General features: G+C 55.5%; 2 protein-coding genes across 2 annotated transcripts in view; one reads left to right on the top strand and one right to left on the bottom strand.

Moving 5' to 3' along the window:
• MYBPH (myosin binding protein H) overlaps positions 1 to 14,333 on the bottom strand; it is a 31,569-nt gene extending 17,236 nt beyond the window's left edge. Inside the window, exons 1-3 of the mRNA XM_072844893.1 lie at positions 14,087 to 14,333; positions 4,775 to 5,466; positions 3,371 to 3,432 (exon numbers count right to left, since the gene is read on the bottom strand). The gene's annotated coding sequence lies outside the window, so the exon portion shown is untranslated. The remainder of the gene's footprint in view (positions 1 to 3,370; positions 3,433 to 4,774; positions 5,467 to 14,086) is intronic.
• On the top strand, positions 7,324 to 20,545 carry DENND2D (DENN domain containing 2D). Its single transcript, XM_072844894.1, has 12 exons — positions 7,324 to 7,461; positions 11,000 to 11,184; positions 11,721 to 11,833; positions 11,947 to 12,016; positions 13,150 to 13,227; positions 13,323 to 13,463; positions 15,397 to 15,545; positions 15,698 to 15,875; positions 16,386 to 16,427; positions 16,806 to 16,896; positions 17,347 to 17,586; positions 18,777 to 20,545. Exons 1-12 carry the CDS (start codon positions 7,407 to 7,409, stop codon positions 18,836 to 18,838), a joined length of 1,404 nt encoding a protein of 467 aa, XP_072700995.1. The 5' UTR covers positions 7,324 to 7,406; the 3' UTR covers positions 18,839 to 20,545.
• The last annotated feature ends 4,189 nt before the right edge of the window (positions 20,546 to 24,734 follow it).

The raw sequence follows: 24,734 nt of genomic DNA, 5'->3' as shown, positions 1-24,734 counted from the left end.
TCACCTCTACCAAGGGCTGGGGAGAGCAGCTGGGGATGCCAATAAGGCTCTGTCACCACCTGCACTGCCTGGTCCCACTCTGCGGCAGGGAAAGGCTGCAAACAGCAGCTTGGGTTTTCCCTTCTGCATTAAAAGCCAGGTGCTCAGAAAGCCCAAAAATGTTGCAAGCCGCCTTTGCTATTTTATTCAGGACACATACACAGGGGTTGCACCCGGGGGACGCAGCTACACACCTGACTGCTTCTGGTGCCGAGCTGTGGCAACCCTTGGGCCAGCAAGCGGGGAGTCGGGAGGCTCTGCAAAAGAATGGGGAGGAAACAGCCCAGCCTTGGGCTCCACCAGCACTGAGGGCAAATTTCTTTATCATTTAGTATCAGCAGGGAGCTCATGTATTTGCTCTTTACTGCACAGGGGCAGACACCACTACCCAGAGCCCCACTTCGCTCATCTCCATGCCCACAGTCCCAGTCAGCACCTAGTGTCCCAGTTCACCCAGCAACCACTGGTCCCCAGGACAGTGTCTAGCCCTGATGTAAAGACTTCAAGGCACTGAAAGTCCTGCCAGGGTGCACACGCCGTTGGCCGGTTACACCCCAAGTACACACTTCTGGTCTCACTTGACTTTCAGCATCCCCTTGGGTCTCCTTACGTGCATCAAGGAGGCCACCTTAGGTGTCCTCAAGGCCATTGCTCCTCTCCAGCCTCCAGTCCCTCCTGCAGGATCAACACTGAGGGCTGGTGTCTCCACTTCCCCTCCCAGCTCCTCCCTCATTTTCTCACAGTCCTCCTTTCCTTGCCTTAAATGCTTTCACTGGCACCCTCACCTGCCTCCTTTCCCTCTGCTCTCCCCATCCCCTCCTATCTGCACCCTCCAACCTCCTCCCCACCTCATGCAGAGTCCTTGCAGGACACTGCCGTGCTCCACCCCACCGCAGCCAGAGCAGCCAACAGCTTGTTTGGCTGAAAGCATCACAGCAGATGGGGACCAGCACGATGTCCTGCAGCCAGACCTGTCCCAGCCCTGGTGGCACTGGGGCAAGCTGTGTTTCAGATGGGGCAGCCGATATCCCAGTGAGGTCTCCAAGGCCGGCGTGGTGGTGGCTGGCACCGCAAGGGCTGCCTGTACCCTGCCATGTCCGAGGGGTTTGCAGAGGGCTGTCCCTTCCCAGGATGCTCTGAAGCAAATGGGATCTGCTCCCTTAATGGGGCAGCACGTCCCAGACCCACCCCATGTCACTCTTTAACCCAGGCACCTTGTCCCTCTCTAACCCAGGCACCTTCGTTCGGGAGCATCCTTGCCGTGCCTCCCTCCCTGGAGAGTTTGCTGGATTGCAGGGGCTATGAGAGGGGTTGGATCATCCCCAAATCCCAGTGACTCCCTCCAGGCCCCAGTAAACTGGGAAGACAAACTGGTTTGTCGTTGTCCAACCGTGGCCCAGCTGCACCCTTCCCTGCTGCCACCAGGGAGCATCATGGGGACATTTAATCAGGCTGTCCTCACCCTGGGTCCATCTGAAACCCTCCAGATACTGTGCCAGGCTTTGGGAAGATGCTGTTCCCTTTATGCCTGGTCCTTAGTGTCCCTGGTGTCCCCACAGCCAGATCTGACCCAGCCTTGCTTTGGATGCACGGGCTCGACCCGCTGCAGGGTGCCTGCTGCCATGGTCAGGGCACCCAGCTGCTTCTCCCTGCCCTGCCCTATCTCTGCTGTCCCCGTGAGGCACAGTGTGACAGCCTGGAGGAAGCATCACCCCAAAGCACCTCCAGAGCAGCTGGGCCAAGACATGGGCTTCAGAGAGCAAATGGGTTTTGATCTGTTGACCCAATAACCTGCAAAGGGAACAGCCATGGAAAAGGACGCTCCATCCTCCTCCTCCTTGTCCATCTGCATGTCAACGCAGGAAGGACAGTCTTGTATTTTTGCAGGGGAAGGCCACCACCTCCAGCCTGTTGTGGCCAAGGGCCAGTGAGGGCCAGGGCTAAGGCTGGCAGTAGCTTTTGCCACGAGCGCATGTGATGGGCTTGTTTCCATCTCCTGGGGGTTAGGAGGTGGCAGGGATCCCAAAGGATCTGGGGACAAGGTGGAGAGATGGGGGGTTCTCGTGCCTCCCAAGTGCTGGCCCTTAGGAAGGAGGAGGACTTCGCCAGCAAACAGCGAGGCAGATGGAGAGACCATCCCCACCACCTGCTCCATGACGGAGCCCACCCTTTCCTCAGGCTGGAAATGCCCTGGGATCCCACCGGGTGATGGTGGCTGGAGGTGTCATTCCTGCCTGGCACCTGTAAAGCCCTCAAGGATCCCATGGGGTGGTAAAACACTGCAGGAATGTGAAGCGACGTGCAGGGCTCTCACCCAGTCCTGGGTGCCACTGAAGGTGAGAAGCTGATTTAATTTCACAACCTGCAAAGCCCCTGGGGAGGTGGACACAGCCGGGCCGGGCACCAGGGCTGGTTATTTTCTGTCCCTGGCAGTGTGACTTGCAAAGCAAAGTGTCAGGGCTCTCCGTGAGTTCACATCTTCCTGCAAGCCAGGCCACAACCCTCATCCCACCCCACCACCTGGACGAGGAAAAACGCCCTTGGTGGTCCCTTTTTTCTGCTGCTCATGACCGTGGTCACCTCTTCCTTGAGGGGCACAGGAGAAGCTGATGTCCTTTTGCACCCCGGCACGGCAACCAGGAGCGGGGGGGGGACGGAGGGAGCAGCCAGCGACCAGTTATCTGATCCCGGCAGCTCCAGTGTAAACTTAGCATGGCCTTTTGGAAAGTACTTGCTGTGGCAAAACATGCAGTAAATCACTGTTCTGAATGCCAACAATATTTCGAGATTAGCAAATCTTACAGAGCTCCTTGGGTTAAAGCTTGGTTTGGGGTCGTGGCTTGCAGCCCTGCCAGTGTGACTGGGGGGCTCTCGCCACCCCAGTACCCCTCAGCCCCCAAGGATTGCACTGACCTGCAAATGCTTCTTGTTCTATGGAAGAGATGGGGCAAGGTCTGGGGTCAGCACTGGGCGTAGGGCTGCAGGACCCCCATGCTCATGTGCGTGCCCAGCCCGTGCTGCCGAGGACCAGGACCGACCCTCTGATTTCCCTGCCCTCTCCTTCCCAGCCTGCTCAGCCCAGCTTGGAAAATCTCCAGTTTCCTCCTTTTTTTTATCAAGTAGCAAAACCAGCTCCCCACTGGCTGCCCTGGCCCTCTCCAGCATTGTCCCGCGCTCCCCAGGGCGAGCCACCGTGACCCCCAGCACCATCACCCCGGCCCCCAGTCCCCAGTGTCCCCAGCAGGTCGCTGAACCACAATGCTTCAGAGTGGGGATGCCCAGGACTTTGCAAAAGCCACTCAGGAGGCTGGAGCCCCGTGCCACCACCTACCTCCAGACGTGCCATGAGTTTTCCAAGCTCAGCCAAGGGCTAATTCTGCACCAGGGCCCTGCCTGTGGGACAAAGAGGAAGGAGAAGCCCTTTGAATTGAGCAGAAAAAGGGGCAGCAGTACCTGGGAGCCAAAACCAGGTGCATCCAGATGGAAAATCAGCCATAGGCTTTGCAGGTGATTAACCCCTGAAACACGTTCCCAAGGCCAAAGTGGCCCAGAGCCGGCATTTTAACCCAGGACGAGTCACTGGCTCAGTATGGGAGGGACTGGGGAAAATCCTGTGCTACACCTGAGGCTGGGCTCTGCGGCTCGACCCTTTCCATCTATGGATGCCCGCTTGCCAACAGCGATGCCAGCCTGGCCAGGAGCCTGTAAACTGAGACGTCTTTGCACCTCCTGACCGTCAAACAGTCTTGGAAAGGAGCAGTTTCCCTGCACTATATTTGCAAGGAGGACGCAGCCCAGCACCAGACCTCCCTGCCCACCCAGTGCTGCCCAAGCCCCTCTGCCGAACACCACCTCCAGAAATCCTAAAGGTGGATTGAAATGCTTGGGATTAAAACCATTGGGTGGAAGGAAAAGTGGCCAGATTAGCTTTGTTTTCTAATCCCTAGGAGTTTTGCAGCTCCCTCTGCAACCACTGGGCAAGCAATGGTCCCTAAAGCTTTTTTTCATGCAAAAATGAAACCCCAAAACCTTTGGGGTCTGTGACTTGGACTTGGGTTCTGTGCACCCCAGCAATTGGAGCAGGGAGGGCTTTGGGGGATAGGGGATGCACCTTGCTAAGAAGCCATGATTTTGGTGTCCCATAAGGATTGACATCTCTTCTCCTTGCCCAGTCTGGGACTGCTTTGCTCCTGGTCATGGGCCAGAGTGTCCCAGCTGGCTCTCAGCCCCCCCTGTCCCAGCAGGTCCCCCTGCACCCACAAGCATCAGGGGGAAGAGGAGCAGGCAGAGGATGTTACATGGCACCCCGTTTTGGGGAGCTGGGAGTGATCACCAAGCACCGAACAGGGCAGCAAGCGAGGCATCAGTGGCAGGAACGGTGCAAACACAAGTGAACTGAACCCGCACATCCTCGGCCCGAGCACAAACCTCCCTGGAGCTGGATAACCGGAGAGAAAAGCCGCTCCGGAGGAATGTCCCCTCTCCCACAAGGTCTCCCAGAGACGTTTCTTTGCTCTAATGCTGCCATCCAGTGGGAGGAACTCCCTGGCATGGGAAAGGCTGGAAACAAGGGCCTTGGGGTCCCCAGCCCCAGTGGGGGGGCACCCACCACCACCACCAGCCTTGGGCTGCCCTCGGGGACCTCCCTGCCAGGGATGCTGCCAGCAAACCTGAGCCTCCATCTCCAAGCCCCAACCCCAGCCTGGCTGCGATGAGCAAAATAAAAACCGCTCACATGCCGCATGCTTGAGCTGCTCCAGCACCTAACACCCTCCCGAAACGCAGCACCCAGCGAGGGGACGGGGAAGGGGTGAAGATGCACCGGGATGAAGCAAGGGGCAGCAAGCTGAGCCTTCCTCAGGAGGACGAGGCAGCTGAGGAGCTGCGGTGCAAGCAGGGTCCCAGCAGCGAGAACACCCCGGTCCCAGTGCGATGCGGGATGCTCACAGCGGTATCCCCCGGCTACGGGATATTTGCAGTCTGAACACACCACGCCTGCAGAAAGCCAAATTCCAGCGTGTATTCATCAGCACTGGGGCTGCAAGGAGTCAAAAAAAAACAAACACAAAACTCCCCGAGCTTGGTTCAGGAAAGCGAAACGACTTTGGCAGCGGCAACAGAGCAGCATGACGGCAAGTGTTGCATCCGCGGTGGCCAGCAGCCCCGAGGATCCCACAATGTGCCCGTTTGTTGTCCCAGTGGGCGGTTGGCTTCCCGCAGAAAGGAGCTTTCAGTAGGAATATTAAAAGTTCAACCTCTTTCAGCAGCGCAAGGTTTGCTGGATTGTGCGACGGGGACAAAGGGACAGTGTTTCCTCGGGAGCGGGGAGGTTTTGTGGCTGGGAACACGGCTCTTTTCTTCCCTGCACAGAAGCCGTCTGAGCAGAGTCAAGGCATTATCGAGGCAGGATCACAGTCAGAGACTTGCCTTAAAGGGAGAAAGCAGAAAAGATTTGTGTATATGGGAAAAAAAAAATCAAAGAATTTGGGGATTTCTTTTGGCTGAAGACAGCAGCTGTTTTGCCAAGGTGGCTCCAGTTTCCAGGAAAGCAGGGATTTTCCTCCAAAATCAAGGGGGAAAACCCCTTTTTATTTTCCTTTCGTGCCAAGAGGAAATTTCTCCTGGGAACAAGCCCTGTGCACAAACAAACACGCTGCCCTCTCCTCTGGGAAGCACAAGTGCTCTTCCACCCCCTCAAGATCAGCCAGAAACCATCCCCCGGACAAGCAATTCCCTGATAACCCCGACGAGGCAGCAGCATCCCGGCCGGGTCAGAGGCACACGCCCCATCGGGGACATGTTTCGAAAGCATCCGCCACCTCTGCAAGCTGGCAAAGGCCATTTCTCCTGGCTGCAAACTGCCCTCGAGCTCCAGCTCACACTCAGGGAAGGGAAGGGGATGGGAGGTGTTGCAAAAAATGAAAGGAGGATATTTGGTGTAGGAAATCTGATCTACATCTGCAAACAGCCATGCTCCAGCATTAGGGCTGAGAACTGTGCACAACTCATCACACCTAAAGTCCTCATGACCCATAGCTGTGCCCAAAGCCCCTTCTGTGTGTGTAATTACTGCATAAGCACTGCCTAAAAATGGCAGAGGAAATATTAGGGGTGTGGACAGGCTAAGGATGGGAAAAGGGGATTTCTTTTAAAGATATCGCTGGTTTTAAAGACACTTTCCTCATTGGTGGGTCTGGAGCGGTAAAACCAACCGGCAAAGCCAAGCAGCTCCGCAGGCGTCCCGGCTGCGTGCCCGGGACAGGGTGGCTGCCATATCGCAGCGCTAATGAACTGCTCTCCCTTCCTGTAACGAAGACGGACGGCAACCGGCCTTCCGAGCCGAGAGTTGGCCAAGGCACCTCTGAGTCACTCTGAGAGGGGGAATAAATCTCTGCTCGATGGAGAAACGCCAGCCCGAGGGAAAGCACAACCCGGCCGGCGTTCCCAAGCAGAGCCAGGACAAGCTCGCAGCCGATGGCCGTGGAAATGAAAGCCTGGTGGCATCTTCAGGGGGCTCAGCGGACTTCCCACCATGTTGTAGAGTGGGAGACCCCGCTCTAGGTTTTCTCCGTCCCCTGGAGGGGACAGTTCAGTGTCACCCCCGGCCCCGCAGCGGCTGCGCTGGGCACCGTCCCTGGCACCAGCGGGCTCCAGGGGAGAAAAGGGCTTGGAGGAGGCAGGGAGGCCAGAGCAGGGCTCAGGCAGGGATGCTGGAGGTTTGGGGCAGGGCGCTTTGTCCCCTGTGGTGTAGGGCGAAGCCACCCCTTGTCCCCGGGGTCCCTGCCCCGTTTCCCGCCCTAATCCGGGTGCCGGAGTGGGGGTGCTGGGCTGCCTCCGTCCCCGGTGCGCCCAGCTCCCCCTCTGCCCAGGGGTGCCCCTATGCCCGCCCCCCCCGCGGGCAGCTCCCCCCTACCCGGGCTGTGCCCGGCTCCCCACCGGGATGCCCGGTCCCGTGCACCGGGATGCAGCCCCGCTCGCCCCCTCCCTCTCCCCGTGCCCGGTGCTCCCGGCACCCCCGTATCCAGATCCCTCCCGGGACCCGCCGTGCCCGGTGCTCCCGGCTCCTCTGCACCCAGGTGCTCCCGGCTCCCCCCTTCCCGATGCTCCCGGGCCCCCCCATGCCCGGTTCTCCCGGCTCCCCGTGCCCGGTTCTCCCTGCCCCCCGTGCCCAGGTGCCCCCGCTCCCGGGGCGGGCTCCCCGGCCGGTGCCAGGTGCGGCCCGGCCCCCCCGCTCCTCCTCTCCTCTCCGCCCCGTCCCGTCCCTCCTCCCCCGGGAAAGCGAAAGCGCGGCGGGCGGAAGCCGAGCCCTCCCCGCCGCGCCGCGCCGCACCGGGGCCGCACCGGGGCCGCTCCGCGCCGGGGCCGCCATGGCTTCCATCGGCAACTTCTTCCGACGGAGCCTGCGGCGCTCCGGCCGCAGAGGTGAGGGTCGGGCGGGGACGCCGGGGAGCACAGCCGCGCGCCGGGCTCCGGGAGGTGCCGGTGCCGGTGTCGGTGCCGGTGTCGGTGCCGGAACCGGTGCCGGTGCCGGTGCCAGCCCCGGGGCCGCGGCTGCGGGAGCCGACGGCTGCCGGCGGAACGGGGACTTTCCCGGGCAGCGCAGCGCGGCCACGCCGAGTGGGACCGGCGGTACGGAGACGGGCACCGGCACCGGCTCGGTCCCCTCCAGCCCTGCCCGTACGCGCTCGCCCTGCGGAGCCCAGCTCGGGCCGCCTGCCCCCGGGGCTTACCGCATGTCCCGGGGCTTGCTCCGTGCTCAGGGGCTTACCCCAGCCCCCGGTAGTGCCCCCCATCTCCCAGGAGCACCCCCATCCCCTGGGGGGTTCAGCCCATCCCGGAGCTGCAGCCCGTCCCCCGGAGCCTACCCCGGCCCCTGGGGGTTTCCCATCCCCATCCCAGGGGCAGCCCCCCAGGCTCCCTGTCATCCCATCCCCGAAAGCTTTCCCAGCCCCTCGCCCACCCAGCACAGCGTCGCGGGGCGCACCGGAGCGTGGCATCGCGGGCATCGGCGGGGGCACGCTGCCCCCCAGGCAGGTCAGTGCTGTGGAGCCTTTAGAGGACGGTGCAGAAATCGGTCCTTTGGGATTTGTGAGCTTTTCCAAGATACAGGATGGATCATCGGAAAAGCTGGCCTGCCACGCTTCAAGCCACAGCAGAGCAGGTTGGGGCAACCTGTGGATTTGGGGAGCTCACTGCAAGCCCCCCCTTCAGGTCTGTTTTGTGCTGGCCGGCTCTTGCTCTGGGTGTGATACGTGTTTTTCCGAGCTCAGCAGAAAAGGTTCGATAAAGCAAAAGCCATTTCCTCTCTGCTGGAGCAGGTGGGTGGCTGCACGGTGCGGGAAGCAGAGCTCCCCCGCAAACTGTCGTGCCAGGCCAGGAGATTTCAGCGTGCCACAGCCCAGAGCTTTTCCAGGAGGAAAGAAACAGGTTGTGCCACATCGCAGCGTGGGTCTGAGCGCAGCCCTCAGCTGATAAGAAAACCCCGGTCTGGTTGCGGAAGCTGGTCGTGCAGCAAAATGTCTTTTTCTTTTAACACCAGCAGCCCCGGTGCCATTTCCTCATGGGCCAGGGTGCACCCCGGCAGCCTTTGTCCTCTCCATGCCCAGCAAAGAGATGGGTGAAAATCCACAGCACCAGCAGCTGCTTTCCACCCAGGAGCTGCGTGAGCCCCGACGGCTGCCTGGCTCGTTCCCCTCCTCACAGCAGATGCTCCCGCTGCCGGGGGGGGCTGTGGGGTGGTCCCCAAGTCTTCCCCACTTGGGCTATGGGAGAGTCGTTGGCCGAAGCTCCTGTGACCGTGGCTTGTGTCCCCAGGACACACGAGGGACTGCAAATCCTGCCAGTTCTGGGAAGTGCTGGGACCTCTGATGCCACATTAAACCCATCCAACGCTGCACGACAGTGCATGGCCCCGTACGTCCCCAGAGCTCGTCTTCCAGCCCAGGGATGGGTATCGTGGTCTCAGAGCTCTGCTTAGGCTCTCCCAGCGAGGGCTTTGCAACCAGACCTGGCGCAGGGGAGCGCTGCCGGGTGACGCCGCGCTGTCGGCAGGTTCACTGCGCTGGGTCGTGCTTTGGGCAGGTGTGTGGGTCCGTCTGCGAGAGGCAGACCTGCAGCCCGGCATGACCAGCCTCCCCGGAGTGGCAGGTTTTACTGGGGTGTTTGAAAATGCCACGGACACGATGCAAATCCAGCCCTTGCTTGAGAGCGCATCTTGTGTTCTCTGAAATGCAGGATGGGACTGGATAGGCAGGATTTAACCAGACTATCACCTTACCCTGGCAATCTGCGATGGGAAAACAACCGACAGCAGCGTCCAGCAAGGATGGGGGATGCCAGCAGCCCTCCCTGCTGCACAGCCTGGTTCCCTGGGGTCCCCCCAGCAACAACCTCCTGCCCTGGCCCCGTAGGTGAGGTTGGACCGCTGAAGCCATTGCTGGAGCATCCCAAGGAGGAGCAGGAGAAGCAAAGCACATCTTGTCGACCTTCTTTCCCTGGCCTGGAACACCTTGCTGGGCTGTCACATGGGTGATCCCCACCGAGGACAAACCAGAGGTGTCTGCAGCCGGGTCTCGTCCTCGGGATGCTCCTGGGCTTTCCCCTGCTGCAAAGGGGCCTCTTCGGGATGATTTTCACCTTGCCAAGAGGAAGGACATGGAGGTGGAGCGGCTTCGGGGTGCAGGCGGGGGCGGCTTTGTGCATCTCCCCACCCTGAGCTGGGAAAGGGACATCCCGTGATGGGACTGTGAGTGTCACCTCCTCAGATGAACTTTCTGCTCCCGTCAGCTCCCGATGACCTGGAACGAAGGCTGGAAAGGTGTTTCCAGACTAAAGGAGGTGGCTACAGAGCCAGGGGGATACGCGGGGTGGGGTGTCCACCAGCACTCGTTTTGGAGGAGGATGTTGCACACGAGGAAGAGGGATGATGAGAGCCTTGCCCCACCAAGCTGTGGCACAACCAAAAGAGCCCAGGGCCAAACTCCAGGATGCGGGGAAAAATTTAATCCAGCCACGTTATTTTCCTGCCTGTTATTCCTAGGAGCAGCTCAAGCATTTTCTGGTCCAGTTCCCTGCCGTAATCAGAGCCAAGACCAAGCCCGGGACAGTTTCAGTGCCAGGAACCGGAGATTTAGAGTCGCAAGGGGCTGCTGGGAGAGGGAAGAGCTGTGGCATGGCCTGGCTGCAGCCTCCTGCCGGCATTTAACTCCTGTCCTTCCCAGCCCTCAGATCTCGCTGCCCCACCATGATCATCCCAGGGCCCTTGGAGATGTCAGCTTGGGCTCTTTTCATTCTTATTTCTAGTTTTTCGGGTTGTGACAGCTGATGCTTCCCAGCTGTCCTCCCCAACCAGCCAAACAAGAAATGGGATGTAATCTCAGGGAATTGCTTTGCTTTGGGAGCTGTGGTTTAGGGAAAACCCTCAAGTACTTCATTTGCAATCAGCAGTTCCCAGGACTGAAGACATCTGGCAGGGAGAGGTTGGGATTCATCTTGTTGGAGCCTTTGGAGGTGCTCAAACAAGATCTGTGCTGTTTGTTCGCTGTTTTTTCCCCTAAGGGAATAAAATTAACTGCTATAAAAGCATTCCCACACCTTCCCGCAGATGCTTTCTGCAGAGACCGTCTGCACGCTGCCATCCCACATGCCGGCTTAGCTCTGGGCGTCCCTCTGCCCTCCCTGCGATGGGGCAAAGGAGGGCTGGGGGTGTCTGACAGCACTTTGATTTTCTCCAAAAGACTCATAAAAGCCATTTCTCTTTCCTTTCCGTGTCCTGTGCCCGCATGTCCCCAGCTGTGCACTGTCAGGGATCAAAATACCCTGTGCACCAGGTCCCGGTTCCCTCCAACTACTTGGGCTGGTTCATGTGCAGCTCTGCATCTCCTCTCCTGCCATCAGGACACCTCCTGGCCTTTCATTTCACTCTGCTCTGGTTTTGGGTTTTTCTTTTTTTTGGCTACAGGAGGAAAAGAGGAGGCCTCTGCTGCAGAAAACAACCCCTCACGGGTGCCACAGGGAAAACCAGGAGAGCGGCACTCCGTCCTCTATTGTGCTGGGCAGTTTTTCTTCGAGTACCTGGTGGTGGTGTCGCTGAAGAAGATGTCAGATGGACGTTATGAACCCAAGATAACCTACCAGTTCCCAAAGGTATTTAGTCCCGTGTTTCTGGGAAGATGAGTTTTCCGAATTTAGAGGAAAAGGGGATGTTGCTCTTTCCCCATCACCAGAGCTGGGGGAGGAGAACAGAAAAATACCCCGTGCCCCGGAGTCGCAGACCCAAACCTCAGCGCTTTGCCTGCCATGGGTTGGGGTTGGTGGGACCATCTGTCCCTCCCTGTGGTCTGAGCCCTGGGCCACAAACCCCAGGAGGAAAATCCCAGGGTGCTCCCTAGTCTCCTGTCCCAAAAAGGGAGACCACGGCAGCAAACTCACACCTTGGGGAGGTGGCACAGGAAGAGACCCCCTCTTTGCAGAGGAGCCTGGGTGCCTCTGCTTTCCCCCACTATCCATTGGGTAAAAGAGTCAAAAATTGGATTTTTGGGAGATGTTTGTCCAGGGATGTGCAGGCACCGTCCACTTCAGTCTGAGCCGGGGGTTGCTTTGGGACACACCCCATTCCACCCCATCCCCTGGGGCTATGGGCACCCTCCATCACCCTGACTCTTGGCATCGCTTCGTTCCAGCGCGAGAACTTGCTGAAGGGCCAGAAGGAGGAGGAGGAACGTCTCTTGCAAGCCATCCCCCTCTTCTGCTTCCCCGATGGCAACAACTGGGCCCCCGTCACTGAGTTCACCAGGTACCTGCCCCACTGCGGGGTCTTGGCCGTGGTTTCCCACTCCGTGCTGTCGTACCCCTGAGGGCTGCGGGTGGAAGAGCTGTCCCGTCCCCATGCGTTGTCTCTCCTTGCAGCGAAACCTTTTCTTTCGTCCTGACCAATGTGGATGGCAGCAGGAAGATCGGCTACTGCAGGCGGCTGCTGGTGAGCATCCCACCGCCCGTACACCCATCGGTGGTGGCCGTGCCACCCCATCCGCGTGGTGGGACACAATGCCTTCTGCCATGCCCGAAGTACAACTCTTGGGGACGTGCCCTAGAAAGCCACTTGTCTTGACAAAGATGATGACAAGCAGCAAGTGGGTGCCCAAAGGGAGTTTTTTGGAGCTTTCTTCTGCTGGGGCATCAGTTGGATGCTGGATGGAGGAAAGCAGCATTTGCTTTTCAGGGCTGGCCTGAAATGCAACCAGGAGATGCGACGGTTGGGAGGTGCCATTCCCCGTACCAGTGGTTGCTGCCTCCCCACCGATCTCCCGCAGCTTTCCTGTCTCCTTTCCCTTGGCCGCAGTGGTCAGGATGGCTGCAAACCCCACTCAGGATCAGGATGGGGATGTGCGTGTGCCCATCCCGGTGCCAAGGAGCTGGGTGCCCTCAGTCCTGTCCCCAAAAATTGCTTCTGAACAGTGTCTGCCTTTCTCAACTCAGGGATTTGGCCAGCTCGGGGGCTGCAAGGTGCAATGGAGGTCTTCCTTGGCTGCTGATTTACGCACAGCCTGCTTAAATAGGGACATAAAGCCACAGGGCCATATGTCACAGCTCGGTGACTTGCTGGATCCCACCACCCTTTCATTCCTTGGCAAACCTGCCCACTTCTGCATCCAGGGCTGAGCTCTGGCTGTTTGAACTGGATGTCTGGAGGGCTGAAAGCGCAGAGAGCAAATGGACCCAGAATAGTCCAGTAGGAAAGAGAAAAAAGCCTGGGCACTCATCCTGATGGTCCCTGTTTCAGCAGGAGGCAGGACTGGTGGGGCAGGTCCTGGTGGGGCAGGACGTCTCGGAGGACACAGGTCTGGGGGGCAGGAAAGTTTGTGAATATGCCAAAGGCCTTTGCACCAAAATGAGTAACAGCTTTGGCATCTGAATTGCCTTCTCCAGGCACCCTCTGCTTTTACAGCATCAACTGCATCCTTGGCCTGAGCCCCAGCTCTGAAAATCCCCCAGCAAGTGATTGGGTATTTTGGGGGGGGCGAGTGGGGCCAGGGGGGATCCCTGGGGAGAGCACAGAGCTGCTGCAGTGGGGCTGGGAGATGCTCAAACCCTTTTCCCATCCTCTTCCAGCCATCCGGCCGTGGTGTCCGTCTCCCTGAGGTCTTCTGCATCATCAGCTGCCTGGGCTGCTTCGGGCTCTTCTCCAAGGTAGGGATGTGGTGGCTCCGTCTGGTTCCATGGTGGCCCAGGCAGCCACTCCGTTGCCTGCCGGGGTTTCACAGCTCACTTTTTTTCTCCCCCAGATCTTGGACGAGGTGGAGAAGAGGCGCCAGATCTCCATGGCAGTGATTTACCCCTTCATGCAGGGCCTTCGGGAATCGCCCTTCCCAGCTCCGGGGAAAACCGTCACCATTAAAAGCTTCATCCCCGAGTCAGGCACAGAGGTTGGTGGGGTTCTCAGGAGCTCAGCAGCACCTCCTAGACTGCTCCAACATGAGGAGCCCAGGCTATCTCTAGGAGCATCCTCCACACCTGCAGCACCCATGGGTGCTCGCTGGAGCAGTGGGTGGTGGGTCGGGCTGCCAGGGGCCTCGTACCCTGGGAACATGGGCACCGCCACCTCCCTCCTGTCCAGGAGCAGGGCAGCAAGCAGTGAGGATGAGGATGGAGCCCATCCCCAGGTGATGCCCCATCTTTGCATCCTTGCAAACCAGCATCTTTGCAGCTCCATCCGCCTTGAGCTGGAGCTGCCAGCACAAAACCTCCCCGGACGCCGTTTCTTAACACGCCGGTGCTTGCACAGCCTTTACGTCAGAGCGGTGCATCACGCTGGGGCCGCGGAGCGGGGCTGGCTGCACCCCGCTTGTGAGCCGGCGTTCGCACGTCTGGGTGCAGCACGCGGGGCCGTTGGGGTGCGCAGTGGCGCTGGGGCCATTGCGGGGTGTTGCAGGCTGCAGCTTCCCCTCCGCACCGCAGTGCTCAGCCCTCAGCCTCGACACCCGCCCTAGTTTAGCACCACGAGCAGGCAGCCGGCGTGGCGCAGGCATGCGGCAAGCCAAGCCCTTACCTGTGAAAGGAGATCTGATACGGGCACGGTGCCCACGGGGCTCATCTCGCCCACGCACGGCCCGGGCTCGCACAGACAGAGCTTTCTCTTTTGCTTTTTCTTTCTTTTGTGGCAAAGCTGGGGTGGAAAAAGGGGGAGGATCTGCCTTGGCACCAGGCAAAATAACCTCAGTGCTGAGCATCCCAGGGCTGCGTCCTGCCAGGGTGGGTCTGAGAGCAAGATTCCTCCTCTCTAGTGCAATTTAGCAGCTGGCTATCAAATTGCAAGAGATTTCTTCATCCAGGAAGGCTTGTGCAAGGGCTTTGCAGGTTGCTCAATGCTCTGGCTGCGGGCCAGGCTGCAGGGAGCGCAGCTGGGGGTGATGGGAGGGAGGATTTGAGACGAGGAGGACGTTCTTCGAAAGAGCTGCACTTTGGGGCTCTGGGCAGGGGCTGGAGCAAGCCAAAGAGATCAGTGAGAAAACAAGGAAGGGGTGAAAAATAAATCTGGAGTACTGCATGAGCTGGGAGCCGGGGATCGTGCAGGATTTGTGCTGGAAAGGGGCTGCGGAGCCCAGCCAAGTCCTGTGCTGCTGGCTGGGAAGATGCTGCTTGGCTGGAAAGGCAGCTTGGCACACGGAGGAAGGGGATTCCCCCCACCCACCCACCTCGGTAAAGCTGGGGAGAGGGGCCAGGACTGTGTCATGAGCTGCACAGTCCTGTTAACCCTTCAGTGGTCACCGTCTCAGGGCTGCTCACAGCAGGGCAGAGGTATTGACCGGGTTTGGGAGACTCTGGTCTGGGGCAAAGCCAGCAGAATAGGCAGACCACCTGCAAATATCCATTAGATAATTCACTTTTGGGCCATCCTAGCTAGGATGAGGTGAGCTGGCCCTCCCAGAGAGTCTTTTGAGGAAGTTTTTGTGGTTTTTATAGTATGGTCACATATGGTATGGTCACACAGTCACAGTATGGTCACAGTATGGTCACACACGAGCTGTCAGACGCTACGGTGGGAGCATGTCCCTGCCTGTTTCCTACCAGGGACTTGTGAGAACTGCAGAAAAGAGGCATTTTGGTTAAAAATCCAGTGCCACAATAAATAAACCCCACAGCGCACATCGCCGCTGGCTTCTTCTGCATCCTCAGTGCTGCACAGCCCAAATCTCCAGGCAGGACAAGATGAGGTTTGTCCTTTGCAGAGGGATGTGATGCAGATGCTGCAAACTCTGGGTCATTCATTGCTCCCAAGTCACCTTCTCAGGGTGCCAGGGTGGCGCGGGGGGAGCGTTGCACCTCCTAAGCCGGGGTTTGGTGGCTCTCCCTTGGCAGCTCATCGAGCTCACGCGGCCCGTGGACGCCCACCTGGAGCACGTGGAGTTTCAGGCTCTGCTGCAGCGGCTCAGCCCCCACCTCATCCTGCACATCTTCGCCTCCGCCGTGTTGGAGCGACGGCTCATCTTCCTGGCAGAGGAGCTGAGGTGAGTCCTGATCTGTTTATTTAAAAATAAAACAAAAAAAAAACCCTTGAAGGAGCGCAGGACACAGCTGAGCTCAGGGTGGGATGTTCCCTCCAAGCAGTGAAATCCTCTTTCCTCATGCAATGCCACCACGATGGCTCCTTGTCCCGCAGTGTCCTGTCGCAGTGCATCCACGCAGTGGCTGCTCTCCTCTACCCCTTCACCTGGGCTCACACCTACATCCCCGTGGTACCCGAGTGCCTGCTCGACACCGTCTGCTGCCCCACGCCCTTCATGGTCGGCATCCAGATGCGGCACCTGGAGCGGGTCCTGGACCAGCCGATGGAGGAGGTATTTCATCCAGGCAGGGGAAAGCATCTGGATGGAGCCACCGTTTAGTCCATGACCCTGGCTTTGCGTTGCCTCCAGGGCTGAAGGCTCTGGTTGTGCCCTTTTCCCATCCAGGGAGGCTGGAGATTGGGGTTTCTTGCATGTCCCCTCCTGTTGGCACCTGGGGCAACACCTCCACGTCCCCCTGGGTGCTGCTGACCACCCCAGGACCTGCAGCCCTGACCCTGGGGGCTCAGGGAGCTGCTCTTGGCCAGGCTGGCTGTTGGCATCATCCCAACCTTGCAGAAGTAGAGAAAGGCTGCGTGGGGACAAGCCACCGAGCCTGGGGCAAACACGGTCCCTGGGCGGATGCCCTGGTCCCCCTGCCCAGGTCCCTCCAGCACAGAGGGACCGATCCTTCTCCTGCCGCCCTCGTGGGCTGCGGACACAGAGGTCTGATCGTAAAAGGGGTGGTAGGAAGCCTGGCTGCCTTGGTAGGGCTAAACCTGGTTGCTCTCTGCTCTCTTTCAGGCTCTGATAGTTGATCTCTGTGAAGGGAAGATCCTCCGGGCGGTAGGTCCCCCCGTGCAGGCTGTGGGGGTGGGGCTCGCCTGGCCTGCGTAGCCCTGGGAAGGGCCCCTTTCCGCCTTTGGTCCCAGCTACCTGGCGGCTTTCACATTTTGGGGGCAGAGACATCTCGGTGTCACCCATGCAGGGATAATGTCCCACAAAGGGATGGCTCCATCTGCTGCATCTCTTGTTGTGAGCTGGAGCAGCAGGGTCCGTGTGTTGGGCATCCCACTCCCAGCATCACTGCAGCACCCTGCAATGATAATTAATTAATGAGCTCTGCAGAAAGCCCCACTGATGGGCTGCACTGACCGTTGCCCGTGGCCATCTGAGCCGGGTTCCCACCAGCGCCGGGTGCTTCACAGCCCCGTTGCCTTCCAGGTCGGCGATGAGGAGGAGATCTTGCCCATCAAGCTGCAGAATGAGATGCTGACGTCTCTGAACAGGCACAACAACAACAACAACGTACACAGTAAGCACGTCTCTTTATATACGGTAAAACGGATGCAAGCTGCCTTCCACAGATGGCCAGATTCCTCAGCAAAATGGTTTTCCTAAAAGAGACCTGGCCTGGGATGTTTCTGCCTCAATTTGCAATAAAATGCAGCCACAGGAGAGAAATCCCTTGGCCTTTCCCCTGTCCTGAGAAACATGAGAGCAGGAACAATTAATTCTGCTAAAAAAAAAATCAGGTTTTGCCAATATTGGGCCTGCAAAGACACCACTCCTCTGGAATGCAAACACAGCCAGTTCTCCCTCAGCAAAATTAGTCTGATCGTCGTTTACTGGCAGAGGGAGGTTTTAAGCAAATAATTTCTCGGGATGCAAACGGAGACTGTGAATGGGCCAGGTTAAAACAGGTCTGTCCTTTCTATGCTCAGAGGTCCCATCCCCACCTCTCACGCTCCATGTCCTCTTCCAGCATCCGAGCAGGTGAACGCGCTTGTCTCTGAAGCCTTTGTGCAGTTCTTCGTCCGAATGGTTGGCCACTACGCCTCGCACATCAAGTGGAGTAAAAACGGCTCGGGCACCTTCCAGGAGCGAGCCTTCTGCAAAGCCATCACCTCCAAGACCAACCGCAAGTTTGTGAAGAAATTTGTGAAGACAAACATGTTTTCCCTATTTATTGAGGAAGCAGAAAAGAGCAGGATCCCACAGGAAGGTAAACAGCCCCATTTCTCCTGCCCTCTCTGGTCGGATGAGCTCTGCAAAGTCCTGGGCTATTTGGTTAAGGGAAAGAGATGCCCTGTGCCCCGAGAGGGCTGCAGCCTGAGGCTGAGGATGCTCAGGGCAGCGAGTAGCACCCATTTGCTCTCAACAGCCACATTTCTCTGTCCCTGTCAAGTGATCAAAAAAAATCCCTGTGCTCATTTTAGATCTTGTTGCTTGACTGGGGATAGGGCAGGCTTACTGAGGGCTCAGTGTTTAGGCAAACATGCCAGTAGCAGTGCAAATATTTGGCTTGGATGCAGGCAGCAGCTGGGAGCTGGCTCCTGACTGCGCTGCCTGTGAGCCCTGACTCATCTCTGCCACCGGCTCGGGTGCGGACCCGTGGCGGCTGGGTTGGTCCTTTCCCCTTCCAGGGGATTTACAGAGCACTGGGCAGAGCTGAGCCTCCTCCCAGCCGGACGAGGACAAACAGGGGTGACAGAGGTTGATGAAGCCACCCAAAACATCTCCGGTGGCCAGAGAGATCCTGGCCCGGGACTTGCCACCCCCAAGGTCTTGCTGCACTCAAGAGAGCGTGCAAGAGAGCGCCGTCGTCGCGCTCTGTCAGCGACTGCCGCGTCGAGCAAAGCAAACATCCCCCTGGATGGCACCACATGGCAGCAAGCAGCAGATGGTGCCCGTGGTGGGTCCCTCTCCAGCCCGTCTGCAGCCTGCCCAGGGGACTCAGGGCCCGGCACTGCCTCGGTTGCTGCTTTCGCTGCCCTTTTAGGTCAGAATTTGTAGAGCGGGCATGGACCTGGGTCTGCCCCGGGGTTGGGAGGGAGGGATGGCACAATCCCAGCTGGCTACGTCACCTTTTTGGCTATTCTGATTCCCAGGGTCTCCTGCTTTCTCTCTTCCTTGCTGGCTGGCAAGGAAACACAAAAACTGAACAGAAGCAAACATGTGGGTTAAAAACTTATGCTAACCCAGCATAATAAAGCCCATTTTGGGTAGGTGAGAGGGATGGGTGGAATTGCAACAACCCTGATTTCACCTGGGTCCTCACCTGGGTGCAGTTGTCCATAACCCAGGGTTTGCTCCCAGGGTGCACACGCACTCCCCAGGACTCGGGCTGCGCAGCCCTGTATCCTCCCCAGCCCGAACGCTTGCATTTCACTAACGACCTTTTCTCATCCACAGCATATTTCCAGCGGAAAATAACAGAGTACCACGAACAGAAGAAGCACCGAAGGGACTCCTGAAGTCCAGCCTGGGAACACGGGAGCAGGGCTGGGACCGAGCAGGTCCCTGCCAGCAGCACCACGCTGCGCAGACTCGACGCGTGCCCCGTCCAAGGGCAGAGCACGCCGGACTCTGCTGGATCTGTCCAGCGGTTCCTACCCATCTGTGACATGAGATGCACGGGCAGCACCGAACACCAGTTTCTACCCTTTCTTTTTTCCTCAGGGCATCATTGCACTGGAAAACGCTTTTGCACAGAGCTAGCAAGCAGGCTGTGATTTCTTTTCCAATCTTGCTAGCAACAGGGACAAACTGTGACGCACAGTGCCGGGCCCTGAGCAGAGTCTTTGGCCCCATCAGGACCTCACGCAGCGAGGGAGGGAAGCCAGGGAGCTGGCTGCAGGACAACAACAGTTGTAGAGTAATTGTTAGAGGAAAAAAAAAAAAAGGATGAGTAGGAAATAGTGTTATTTCTAATTAAAACAAACATAGGTTTTGCAAATAAGTAACATCCTATTGAATAAGTTTCTGAGGTTTCTATTATTAACAACTGTTTCACTTTATTTTCTACCAAGATATGCTCATTGTTAAATACAGGCGGGAACAGTCACGGTGGATTTCGGCGGTTTCCTCTATAGCGGCTGTCTGCTTTGTTGGTACCACTTAGAGCCCAGTTTAGCTGTTTAAAGAAACAAAAATATTCTTTTCCAACACGTTATTTATTTGTGCTGTAAGCAAACTGTGAAGGCCACAGGGCTGTGTTCTGTAGTAGAGGGAAAGGGCCAAGCAACAGCTTTGGGTAGGGAGGAAGTATTTGTTAAATCCAGTAGTAAAACATGTCGACATCCTCCTTGTTTCTTGTTTTGATGCCAACTTCTCTTAAAACCTTGCAGTTCATTGAAGCACTGTCTCTGAAATTTGATGCCTGCAGCAGATTTAAAGCTAAATTATGGTTCTCCCCCTTTCCTAACACACTCATCCAGGGAATAAATATTGCAGCAGGGGAAGCTGGTGCTGGCTGCAGATCTGCCTGGTTCGTCCCACACAAACCAGGGCCAGATACTTCTCCCAGCAAGAGCTGGGGTCGAAGGCAGAGCTTCATCCTCCTCTCTGGCATGTTACAGCCAAGCTGCCATATCACTCGGTACCCACTAGACGTGCGCACACATGCAGATGTTATCAAAAAATATAGTTTCATACAACTTTTACAGTGGTATTGAATGCCACAGTGAGAGATTTTACACAAACGCTAAAAAATAATCAGGCTGACTGCTAGACAGCTTTTGCTTTCAGAGCTGTTGAACATAACGAAAACAAGACAGATGTAAAGGGCATTTATTTTAGAAGTAACTATTTGTGCAGTCACGCACATATGTGACACACACAGTTAGACGGAGGATATAAACTGAACAGCAATGAAACGCTCTAGACCCGCTGAAAGAAAATTGTTGATTTTTGTTCAGCCCCCATGTGTGTTTGGAGGTGGGAACAAGAATTGTTAGAAAAAAGGGGATTTTTGGCACTGTGGATATCTTCTCTGGCTCCACAAGTTCCCCCTCATGGGTAGTGTGTTACAGGTTTAACTACAGGAAATTAAAGGTTAGTGGTCTTTTTCTGGTTTTTTTTTCATGTTTTTTCTGTTTTCATTTTTAAAAGTTCACCTGCCAGCAGAAAACTGTGTGTGTGGAAAATCAAGGGCACCTATCAAGAATTGTCCCTTTTGAAAAGACCACTTGCCTCCCCCTTCTCCTTCATTACCGTTTTGAGAAGACGATTTGTGGCCTTTTTGGTTGTGAAGCGTAACACCGTCTCATTGAGAAAAATGGGAAGTGGTCCTTGCTTTGGCAGTAGCTCTTTAGAAAAGAAGAATTAGAAATCACATAAGGGACTGCATTGTGTGGTTGCTTAATTCCTGCCAGAGAAAAATATAATAGAAGGTTATTCCTTAGCTGCTGAAAACATACACAAAAACTGATCCTTTAATTAAAAAAAAAAAGTTGTTCAACTGTGGCCAGTGCTATAGATGTCAGCAAGGGTTAACTACAGCAAGTTAGAAGGGTTGGTGCTACCTTTCCTGACCTGAAATACCTGTTAAGTTACTTAAAGCACTTTTCCTTTTAGCACTGTTATGGAAAAAGGGACCGAGATCCATTCCCAGTGACCAGCCCAGAAAAGCATCCTTTGGGAAGCACACCAGCTCTTAGCTCAGCTTCTCAGTTGGCTACAGGAAGACAAAAGGAACAGGTACAGAGTAACAGGAGCAAGCAGGCACTTTTCTGGCACGAATTTCTCTCCCCACCATTCAGCAGCAGCTTCAGAGCTGCAGGTGGTGGCTGAAGATGCTGGAAAGAAAACAAGGCCAGGGGCATAATCTACCCCAGGACCCCCAAATCTCCCCCCACCCTCCTCTCACATCTCTTCCCTTCAGTATGCTGTTACTGTTCCTGACAGCTCTGTCCTTGTTTCCTAAGCCTGTGTGACTGAAGTCATTCCTGATCAGCAAGTTTTAAAGGTTTCTTGAGTTGGGTTGGCCTGAACATTGAAAAGCAGCTTGATATTATCATGCTTGCTTACTCACCTGACTGGTGCAATGTGGCAAGAGCTTTAACGCCCTCCCTTTAATGCCCAGAGGACGGACAGACTGCATATTGCAAGAAGTATGCACATCCCTACAATCAATCAAGATCGGTGAAGAAAGACACCACCATGCTGAAAGGGCAGATCCTGAATAAAACACCCCATTTATTTCTTTGAACTCAGTCTGCCTCTCTTAAACCACCTGCTTGTAGGTGGGGGCACTGTGTCTGCTGCTAGAGACACCGGGGTAAACTCAGCTGCTGTTTGCGAGGAGCACAGACACATCCAGCTGGGCTCAGGTCACATGGCAGCATCTCAGCAAAACTTGCAGCGTATTTTTAAATCCTTCTTCCTGCTCAAGATTTGTCTAACACTTGATCTAAGACTACAACAGTAAATAAAACAGTGCCAGGAAGTTTCCCTGAACTGGAAAGTGCTCATTTATTCTGCTAAATTGTTAACATAGTTCCCAGCATAGTATTAGCCAACTCACACTCGTACAAACAACTCCCAGGCATGGTTTGGGAGTCAGCTCAGGAATTGCTCCCGATTTGTAGTTCAATTCCTGCTATGCAGCTGCCCTGCTTGGAAGATAAGTTTCATGTTATGGCATGTGGCACCCTCTGCCAGCTGGCCTCAGCAACAGCAAACAGTCCTGGGCATATTGAACCTACCAGGGTCAATGCAGTCATTATTGCTAAGTGCTTTCAGATCCCTCCAGAACAGTAACAGGCACAGCTCCTACCTCAGATCACTTCCCACCTGGCTATAATCTCTGAAAATTGCTGCAGTGTTCACGTCCTGCTCTCTGGAAATGATTAAACTTCTGTGCAACTCCATTCTAAGCTCAAAGATGGGGCATAGCAGCACTGGATGTACCTGGTGCATGCAGGGTACGAAGGAAAGAAGTATGAAACAAAACTGACACTCAGATGAAAGAGAAACAGACCTGTCTCTTAACCTGTGTTAAACTCCTTGCCAAAGCAAGGAAACTCCTTTACCAGTTCGTAGAAGAGGAGGCAACACTCCAACACCAAGTGGAAATTTTCAGCTTGCCTTTGCAGTTTTATGGGAAAACTTGCTTAACAGACAATGGGTTGTATTTGTTTTGAACGGCTCAGACACAGGTGTTCCAGGAAGCTCAACAGGCTGCTGTTGCAAAAGCTCTTCCTTCCAAGTGTCTTCTGAACGCAACAGAAAGTGAAAAAACATGTCATAAGATCAGGCTGAGCCCACGAAAATTCTGTTCCCCTTCTCCACTCCTTGAGCAGCCTTAGCTCTACAAGCATATCCACAATAACCTATGATCACAAGACAGTGCTGTAACGTACAAGTGTCAGGGGAAAAGTTCATTTATTCCCTTATTTATTACAGGCATTTATACAATAGCTATATCCATAGCAACACTTTATATGGCTTGGATTACCAGCAGTAACTATTCCCTGATAACACTGAAACTATCAGGATAGAAATGGGAATTTTTTCCTGGCTGGCTGAACATGGAGGGCATTCAAAAGCTCAGGAGAAGGTGCCCTATTGGACTTCCTGAACATCAACAGGCTTTAGACACGTTTTGTAAATGAAAGTTAGGTCCTAGACAACCCTTTAAAGACTTCAGTTCTTCACCAGTCTCAAGTACCAGTGACAAATTCTTTGGAGCAGCTTAATCTTAAAACCCTGAATACTGAGAGCACGATTCTCCTTGTTTGCATCTCTAGAAGACCACGTACACTCCAGGGACTTTCCAAGCAACTGAGTTTTGTCCCCACTTCATGCTGATGAAAAGCAGCACATGGTTTGTGAAAGGGGAGACAGGCCCTCGGCACCTTAAAATCCTTCCAGTCTTTTGCCTTGCAGACTTTGTCTTGCTCACCACTTGAAGGACAGCAGCAGAGGCTGGACTATCTAGATCAAAACTTCACCCAGCTGAATACAGTTACAACCAAATGAACTAGTCATCTAAATTCCAGTTATATCTAAAACTGATAGTATAGAGAGAGCTGCCACCTTATTCACCAGAGATGCTGCCAGAACCAAGGCACTTGGACTGTAACATTTCCAGGACACTTAAGAGCTCTGCCCCAGGTATGTGGTCAGGATGCAGGAACCAAACTCCCTCAGGCTTCAGCCTGGCAGGGACCCTCTGGGAACCCCCGATACAAACCCACAGGGCCAGGTCCCCCAAAGAGCCCTCAGCTGTGCTTGCCATAAAATAGCTGCTCACAAGCATGCAAATGCCTGAAGTTCGAGGGCAAGGTGGGGAAGCCTACATAAATTTCTCCTCATCCTGAGGACGTTCCTCCTTTCCCCAGTGCCCCAATCCTGAGGGACGACCTCCAACTCACTTGCTGAAATGGTATCACCCCCCAGGAAGGAACCAGAACCCTTCCAACCAGAGAAGACAAGACAGAGCACGTACACACGCTAAATGCTCAGCCGGAGAAGTCAGCATCTCAGTTCCACTTCCTGCAACATCTCAACCAGGGCAGCCCCCGTTCTTTCCTTGCAGACACAAACACTTCAACAACTGAACTACAGCCACGCTCCTCCCGTGTTCTCTCTCTAGCCCAAGCAGTCCTGTGTCTCTGCAAGGACACAACTTAGGAAGACTGACCTCTCTGTCTGTGATAGCCTGACACTGGGTACTGTCCCAGGGAGGTGGAAGAAGGGGTTTAAAAGCTCTCTGGTCACTGAAGGAACTGAATTTTCTTTCCACTTCCTGAGCATGTTTTCTAATCACTAGGGTATCACAGGAAATACATGTCATCACTTCCTGTGGCCAAGTGGGGTTTTGATTTATTGTTCTTGGGGTTTTTTAAATTTTTTTTTTTTTTTTTTAAAGTGAGCTGTGCTTAATCCCTTCAAAGAAGAGACACATGCAGATGTCTACAGGTACTGCTGAGGCTCTGGGTTCCCAGTAGACAGAGGCATTTGCTTACCATCTCGAGTGAGATGCTTCACGGTCAGGGGGCTAGGATTTCCACCACCAGGTTCCTAGCATTCCCCACCAACTGTCTCCCAAGCAGCTCCCCGATAGCCACGGCAGATCCTGCTCTGGAGACACTCCCTTTGCTCTGTACAGCAAGCCTAGGGTCTGAAGTTCCCCTCAGTGCCAGGGCCTGTGGCACACATTGCAGCACTTCACTACCGTGCAATTAAACCCTCCATTAAATCTAACTTAGCCTCCCTGATGCAGTTCACCACGTTTAAAATGGTATTAAAACAACAGCAAAAAAACCCCAAACTTACTGCATTATGTAGCAGAGAAAGCTCTTGGAGATCCTGGAATGACACCACTATACACAAAAGCATTAGAAAACTGCTTTCAAAATAGCAGGC

Source organism: Ciconia boyciana, chromosome 23, assembly GCF_034638445.1.
Source record: "Ciconia boyciana chromosome 23, ASM3463844v1, whole genome shotgun sequence".
Taxonomy (NCBI): Eukaryota; Metazoa; Chordata; class Aves; order Ciconiiformes; family Ciconiidae; genus Ciconia; species Ciconia boyciana.
The sequence above is the reverse complement of the archived record's forward strand: the minus strand, read 5'-3'. Positions and strand labels throughout refer to the sequence as shown.